The 8,364-nt window shown below is 39.3% G+C and overlaps 2 protein-coding genes across 3 annotated transcripts in view; one reads left to right on the forward strand and one right to left on the reverse strand.

The window, feature by feature from the left end:
* The window catches only part of drc11 (dynein regulatory complex subunit 11), a 51,011-nt gene extending 50,868 nt beyond the window's left edge, over positions 1–143 (reverse strand). Inside the window, exon 1 of the mRNA XM_083560961.1 lies at positions 55–143. The gene's annotated coding sequence lies outside the window, so the exon portion shown is untranslated. The remainder of the gene's footprint in view (positions 1–54) is intronic.
* A 3,387-nt stretch (positions 144–3,530) lies between these two features.
* ackr3b (atypical chemokine receptor 3b) lies at positions 3,531–8,049 on the forward strand. Of its 2 annotated transcripts, none has more exons than XM_083561989.1 (2): positions 3,531–3,841; positions 6,174–8,049. In XM_083561989.1, the coding sequence occupies exon 2, from the start codon at positions 6,204–6,206 to the stop codon at positions 7,299–7,301; it is 1,098 nt and encodes a 365-aa protein (XP_083418115.1). In that variant the 5' UTR covers positions 3,531–3,841; positions 6,174–6,203; the 3' UTR covers positions 7,302–8,049. The 2 variants fall into 2 exon arrangements, with proteins under 2 accessions (XP_083418115.1, XP_083418116.1); XM_083561990.1 differs by lacking the exon at positions 3,531–3,841 and adding an exon at positions 3,874–4,189.
* The last annotated feature ends 315 nt before the right edge of the window (positions 8,050–8,364 follow it).

An 8,364-nucleotide genomic window follows, 5' to 3' on the forward strand; every position in this document is an offset into this window, starting at 1 on the left:
GCAACAAAACCAAACAAAATAATGATGAGTTCATGCCAAATTGCGTATGATTACATTGAATCTATATACTGATTCAGTTCCATCCGCCATGACTAATCAAACCGCTGACTTTCTCGCTCCTCGCGCCCCGTGTAGTTTGTTCGACGCCTCGCGCCGCTACCATGGCGACGAGATCAAAGCGGGCCTGAATGCGAGCGCGCGCGCAGCTGGAGACGCGCTTAGCACAGAATGCGTTCAAGAAACAGAGCTGTTTAAAAAACCCACAGAAGACAATATACGCATTAAAATGATGTTATCTTTTAAGACAATTTTCGGATCATCTTATCTTATCGAGGGATAAAAAACAAGAATGAAAGAAAGCGTGAAGTGAAGTTAAAGTGGCAAATCTTCAAATAGCAAGCTAAGCCGGGTTGTAAAGCACATGCATCTAGTCTGCTCATTGTATTCAAATGGATCAAGGTTCACGAGCTGGAGAAATAATCAATATAATTCATCTCAAGCTGTATCTTTCTTGCAACTTGTACCTTCTTGACATTTATTGCACTGTTCTACTTATGTGCATACAATGCAGCAGGTGTACACGTAGACTTTTACAACAGTGTTTCTTACACACTTTACACCCAGTGCCCGTTTTCACATTGAACACAATCTTAACCTATTTTTGCATGTCAGTGTTCTATGTATAGGGTTTTGTTTGCATGCATAATTTCCTTGCAGTGTGGGATCACATCTTGTTCACATCATGCCACGTGTTTACCTGAATTTCAGGGCATAACATTTCAGGGCATAACATGATGAATTGCACCTACCCATGTTTCCCACCTTCCCACATGGCTCATGTAATCACATGGGAATAAACACATGATCAAATGTAAAGGCATGTGAAGGTTTTTTTCCTACTGGGGTCAGTCTGGCTAAAAACATCTTTCAACATTTTTGTCAAAATGAGATTTATTCCTAGGGGATGTGCACAGAAATATATTATTGGTTTATTATATGGATTATAAGATATTAAACACTTTTATGAGTGCATGAGCCGTTCTGCAAGAATCCTTAGAGAATAATTGCACAGCTTGGTATATATTCTGGGCACAATATTGTACTAAAAGAATGAAGTGGAACTGTGATATTTAGGTAATATATAGATTATTGTTTCTATTTATGAGTAGACACTAAGCATCTCATCAACTTTTGTTGAAGTCAAGAATGCGAAATTAACTGAGGCCTGATAAATGCCGTAGAAAATTACTCACAAAGGGGAAAAAATTTATTTCCTCCCTCGCCAATCTTTCATTTTGACATTTTTGACCATACAGGACCTCTAACGAAAACCAAATGTGTTTCAAACATGTTCACCGACCTGCTGCTTCAGTTACTTCCTTAGTGCAAGATTTTTACCCTTATGCTTTTTAATAATAGAGAGCAATGGCCATCATTATTCTGCAGCTATTTAATGTCATCTGTTGTATTAAATAATCTGTGGGAACCGTGGTACTGGAAATTCCCTGTAGCAAGTCCTGAATCTGTCTGCATGTGCATTTCCGCTGTCCGGCTGCGATTTGCTTCAAATACACAGGAAATACTGTATGCGTGTATTGTTTGGTCAGGTGTTGCTTAATGCCTTGCATTTATTTGCGTACTCAAGGCCTATTGATCCACCTCCTTCCTCATTAAAGAAAATGCTGGCAGTCACTGAATGCATTTGAATCCATCCTGATTGCTGAATGAAAACAATATTTTGGTCAAAGCCCAATATTTGGGCTTAATTTACAGTAGGTCATGAACTCAAAGGAATAATTTGAGCTTCCTGTGATAAAATCTGAAACAGGTTTTGCATTGTGTTTAGGCAAAACGTGGTATAACATAAGAAGTATAACATCATTTTATGGTTGTGCTGTCATGCATAACTTGCTTTAACAGCTGAAACTCACTCAGAAAACATAGTGTGCCAATCAAGATTTAATTCATCTTCATTTTCTATTTTGAAACTTACTATTTCTGTGTAAACCACACAATATGTAGCGGATGTGAGCCAGCATGCAACCTTATCTCAAAAGACTTAAGGCCAACTGAACACTTGCTCAACAGCAACAGGTGAAAGCCTCTTGTGCCTATATTAAGCCTCTTTTTTGTAATCCCATGGAGCCACTGCCAAACGGATATACGGTAAATTAAACTAGGAACAGGAAAAACAACAAATGGAATCACCTGCCACTATTCATAACACAATGTGGATTGAGGGGCTTTCGTACACAATGTAGACTAAACACCTCCAGTGTTTTAATCGAGTCTAACTGTACATTAAAAAACCCTCTCAGTTAATGCTTCAATAGTTAAGCAAACACGGTTATATCTTAGGACTGCAGTTTGTATGAACAGTTTTGCATTTAAGCACCATTCACTGAACAGCAAACCTCAATAATTATTGAACTATAATAACTGGACATTTAGTGAAACCCAGATGAGCATGGGTTCACTTTTGAGTCCGGTTCCTTTAAGATTTCTTCCTCATACCATCTCAGGGAGTTTTTCTTGCCACAGTAGCTACTGGACAAACTTATAGGCACTAAATTTACACATTCCAATTATATATCATTTTATTCGGCGAAGCTGCTGTGGGATAACGTCCATTGTTAAAAGAATGAAACTCTTTTTAAAGTTTATTATACATTTTTCAAGTATAGGATTATAAAGATTATTGAACTTTAATCCAGATTATACAATTACTAAGGGATTGATGAAGGCAGGTTAGGTCTGGTCTAAATTCTAAAACATAATGCAAAACATTACAATTACCTCCAGTAACGACAGAGTAATAGAGGTACAGCATGCCCATAGTATGCAGAGTTAGAGAAAGATGGGAATTTTGAAGGGTGCTTCTAAGTTTCTAAGGAGAATTTTGAAACATGAGAGTTATTTATCATATGGATTATATACCTATATATATATATATATATATATATATATATATATATATATATATATATATATATATATATATATATATATATATAATCCTTAAATAATGAAGGAACAAGAATTTAAAGGGGATTGATTAGCCGTAATACAAAAAGCTGGAAGAAGGGCAGTAATTTGTATAAACCAAATACAAACGCATGTACAGTAAAAAATACTAAAGAAAAAAAAAAAGCCTTAAATGACAAAGACACATCCAATAAAAAAAAAAAAAAAAAAAAAAAAAAAATGGGGGGGGGGTATGTCATTTTGTGTATGTGTGTATGTGTGTGTGTGTTTCGATGGTGTGGGGTGAGTAATAATCCTAATAAAGAAGAATGAACGTTTGGCATTTACCCTAAATTAACTGTAATAATCATTAACATTTGACAGCTTTTAAAACATTTGAACACCATTAAACACGAATCTGGTGAAAAATAAAAAGCAAAAAAGTGCATGTGTTTCTATTTGACTCTAATGTCAAATCCTTTGGTGGAGTCTCAGGTCTCTTGATGTGCGTTTGGTGTGACGTCGGATTGGAGCTGTGTGTTGATGTGTTTATATTGTTGCGGAGGGAAATCCGACGTGTCGCACGTCCGTTCTCATTATTGTTTGGTTGGCCAGAAACTCTAAGGTTTCTACGCTTCAGTTCCTCAGTTCTGCGGGCGGGAGGCGTTCCTACTCTCCTCCGCATATATTAACGAGCACCAGTAGAGCACAAGCGAGATCATCTCTCTCTCCCTCTCTCTCTCTCTCGCTCTCTCTCTCTATACTCACACACTCTCTTTCAGTCTCTCAGTCTGTTCTGTGCTTGAGCCAGACGCGTGACTCTGCAGGATTACGACACGAAGAGATCTGCGGAATCCCGGAGCACGAATACAAGAAAGTAAGGATTCTTTTCTTCCCTTTTTTTTTAATTCAATGCTACTTTAAAACGCTTCTGACCTTAAAAACCTCTGGACTGAAGAAACCTCTGCGATCCTTCTGCACAAGCTGCTGTTTTGGTCTCAGGCAGTTATGTGGTGCTGAACTGGTGTATAACAGTTTAAGAAAAAAGACCTAATTTTGCTTCTTTAAGCTCCTGAAAACGGATTAACATTCTAACCAATTCGGATTACCTCATTTTTCACAGCTCACCCTGTGGCAAAGTGTCATTAGGAGCTGATTTCACTGTCTGAGCAATGAGTCGAGTTTATTAGGAGTGATGCATCAAGCCCTGGAGAAGTGTTTAGAGGTATAATAGGCTTATAAAGTTGAAGTCTTTAATCTCTTTCTTATACATCATTATTTTATTTCATGGATTTTTTTTTCTTACCTGAGTGCAGTGATACTGTGAATTTTCACCTAGTGATCATTTTAGCTATGTATCTATATATATTTTCTTTTGCAAACATTCCCTCTTTTATTTCATTACCCTCCATTTCTATTGCAGCATGTAATTTTTTTTTTTTTGTGACTTTTTCCGAAATGTTTATCCATTTGGTGCTATTGCTTTTCTGATTTCGCATCTTAACACTTTCACTACACACATTTTTTTAGGTTTTGGGTTGACACTAAGGTCCACTGGTCATTCCTTTCTCAACGTGGAGCCGAATGATTTAAGGGAAACAATGCTGAGTTTCAGGGACTTAAAGAGAGAGAGACTGAGAGACAGAGACATTGGTGGGGAGGGGGGGTTTTAAGGCGAGAGTTGCAGTATCCACACAGGGAACTCTTTGTGCCTCCAGGCCTGGGGGTTCAGGTAAGGGCGCCCGCTGCATCTGAGAAGAGTAAACACAACAGTTTACAACAAGGTGGGTGGGGGAGCACTTATAAGGCCACCATGTTTTATTGCACCTGATGAGCCAGGCCGGGACTTGACGTTGCTCACATCGTCTCCCTCCACTAATAATTGCAGAGGAGAGCTGTAAAGGCAACTGGCTCTTTTGCTACTGTGTTTTTTTTTTTGTAGGATCATAATCTTGTAGCAGTGCATTATAAGCAGCTGCATCTCCTCTCACATTTCTCTTAATGGCATTAAGATTAGGTGCTAACACTGTTTCTTGCTCTAAACAGCCGGAACAGCTGAGACGAACCTAAACAGACTTAAACAGATTATATCAGTCGATGGCTCTTCAGCTGCGAGCCGCACACAAATGCAAAGTCATCCGTTTGAAAGCTGACACTTTCTTTTAAATTCTGTGTAAAGTACAGATTAAGATCTGCCCCTGGTTAGGTTTAAGATGCATGTTCTACCAAAGGCATTGTAAAACCTTCTTTGATCTTCTTTGCTTGGTTGCACACTGCTCTTTGTGAAATGCCTAATGCACTTGGCTCTCTTAATAACAGTGGAGTGGATTTTATAATAAGATGTGTTATACAATATATTTTTAGGATGGTGCTATTCACTTTTTCTTTCTATCTGTCCTAATTCCTGCTGGACATACTCATTTGTACTGCAGTCTTTCCCCTTCTGAGCAATCTAGTCTTCTTTCCTCTCCTCACCCTCAGTCACTCCGATTGGATTTTTGGAAGTCGAGCTCTCTGCTTTCTGTCACTGTGCTCCTTTATAGGCTTCTTTATGCATTTTTGCATTAGTGCAGTTATTCTAGTAAATGGCTTTTATTTTTTTGTAACTCCTGACCAGTAGGAGTGAGGTATTCGAAATCTGTAGATTGTTGTTATAAACCTGTCATAGTAGGTTTAGTTATAATCCAGTGAGTGTCTACTGACTGCATGATGTTTGAGCCTGTATTATATATGAAGCTGTGCTGCTATCAGTACTTCTTTTTCTGCTAATGGACTTGGTGTGATAGCAAAATAGATACTGATAACAGTCATAGAGAAGAGAGAACACCAATCTTGCATTTTCTTCCTTTCAGCTGCATTTTTTTTAGACATTGCTTTCAGAGACATTATGCTATAGTATTAGCTTTAAAAATTGCTCTTTTTATTTATTTTTGAGCAGGCAGCCTTGCTATTGATAGATTACAAGCAACCCGGTAACCCTGAGAAATGGCTCTCTGTTATGTATAAGGGTGAAAAAATTCCTTCAAACCACATGAGGTCCTGCCCTCTGACATGGGACCCTGGCGCATTTAAAATGTTTTAGATTATGAATGTTGTTTTTAAAAATAAACATTCTTTGTTGCACATTTTTGTGCCTCTCCGTACTTAATTGTGACCTGTACGTGTTTCTTGCCAGCATATAACTCACCATTGGATGTTTTACATTGCAGGATCAGCAGTTCCGGTAAGGGGAAATCACCATGAGTGTGAACATGAATGAGCTGACTGACTTGCTGGACATGTTGAGGGAGCAGAACTTCTCCTTCCTGGAGGAGAACGGCTCCCGGCTGGAAACAATGGTGTGCCAAAGTACTTTCAGCCATGACGCCATGCTCTACTCCCTCTCCATCCTCTACATGTTCATTTTCATCATTGGCCTGGCTGCTAACACACTGGTTGTGTGGGTGAATATTCGCTCTAGCCGTGAGCGTCACGAAACACACTTGTACATCCTCAACCTGGCCATCGCGGATCTGTGTGTCGTGGCAACACTGCCGATATCCATCATCTCGCTTATCCAGCATGGCCACTGGCCATTCGGTGATGCCATGTGTAAGATCACACATCTCATCTTCAGTGTCAACCTCTTTAGCAGTATCTTCTTTCTCACCTGCATGAGCATTGACCGCTATCTCTCTGTGGCTCGCTTCAGTGATTCCCAAAGCCCCAACAAGAGAAGGTGGACCAGGCAGGTCATTTGTGTGGGAATCTGGGTTTTGGCACTGCTCGCTGCCCTACCAGATACTTACTTTCTCCAGGCAGTCAAGTCCACGCACTCAGATATAACCGTGTGCAAGTCCATGTACCCAGCTGAGAAGTTGCTTGAGTGGACTGTAGGTGTCCAGCTGAGCTTCATTGTCCTAGGCTTTGCCATTCCCTTTCCAGTTATTGCTATATTTTATGCTCTTCTGGCCAGGCTGATCAGCTCCTCATCGGACCAGGAGCGTTGTGCCAGCCGACGCCTCGTCTTCACCTATATAGTGGTGTTTTTAGTGTGCTGGCTACCCTACCATGGCACAGTACTTCTGGACACTCTGGCACTGCTCAACGTCCTGCCACTGAGCTGCACATTGGAGAACACACTGTATGTTGCGCTGCATGTAACTCAGTGCCTTTCACTGCTACATTGCTGCATCAACCCAGTCGTGTACAACTTCATCAACCGCAACTACCGCTATGACTTAATGAAGGCCTTCATCTTTAAGTATTCTACCAAAAGTGGCCTTGCCAAGCTAATCGACGTTACACGTGCCTCTGAGACCGAGTACTCTGCTGTCGAGAGCCAGGGCCCTCTGTGAAGAAAGTTCCTGTGAAGAAATTGCTAACTGACTTTTTTCTGTAAACTCTGCTGACCCTCTGTATTGGGTGGAGAAACACATATGGGGCAGTTAGAAAGAGACAGAGCTCCTGAAACAGCGTATGTTTTTTAAAGGACTATAAAATATTGTATTTGTTAAGGACATACTGTACATCTCTATATACAATAGAATTGTATTTTTTTATTTTAAGTGATTTTAAGAGATGTAATGACAGAAGCACTTGTACTTAGTTGAAGGGTAAGCCAGTAAGCCTCAGCGTTTGACTGGTCAAGCATACAAGGTCATGGGGTCAGTCGAAATCCGCTTCCCCAGAGGAGACGCTCAGAGAACACACAAACCCTCAGGGCCCTTTTTGACCTCGGGGCTGACCCTGTCTCAGTTTATCTGTACCTTTTGGGCCACCTTTAGGCTGACTATCGTGGCATCACAAGTGTTTAGCCAATGGACCAAGGCATAGTTAATAAGGAGGGACACAAAAGACCAAAGCATGGGGAGCAGAAGGGGACAAGGTGAAAATCTAATTAAGAGAAGATGTCAAGAAATGTCTGAATTGCTTGCATGTGTTATTGTATAAATACAGCTGTAGAAAACCAGATATACTTTTTTAAATAGATGTATGCTTTGTAAATACTAAGGAATATTTATATATTCATCATTGTGTATGTTTAGTGTTTTGACCAGTTTAAATGTATCTTTGAAATAAAACCTTGAAAACTTTTGAAAAAAATCTTGAAAATGCAAATGTTTGTTTTTTTCACCACATAAATTATAATAACAACAAAGACAATAAGGCTGCTGATATACTTCTTGAATAACATGGAATTTAATATGGTGCGCTCACATTTCAATTACTATACTCATATTCACAGGAAAGTACCATCTTTGGAAACCCCCATTTCTTCAGATTAAAGCTAAAAATCTAGTACACACTTATACACAAGACAATGTTTTTCTTTTTTTATATTAATACATTTATTGAATAATCATTTTAAGGATGTATTTCCTGAAGAAGCAAACTGATCTGTAACAGGTTTAATGATTT

Source organism: Silurus aristotelis (genome assembly GCF_946808225.1).
Source record: "Silurus aristotelis genome assembly, chromosome: 2".
In the NCBI taxonomy this organism is placed as follows: Eukaryota; Metazoa; Chordata; class Actinopteri; order Siluriformes; family Siluridae; genus Silurus; species Silurus aristotelis.

Coding starts and splice junctions, on each gene's coding strand:
- ackr3b (XM_083561989.1), top strand. CDS start 6,204: ATGAGTGTGAACATGAATGAGCTGACTGACTTGCTGGACATGTTGAGG.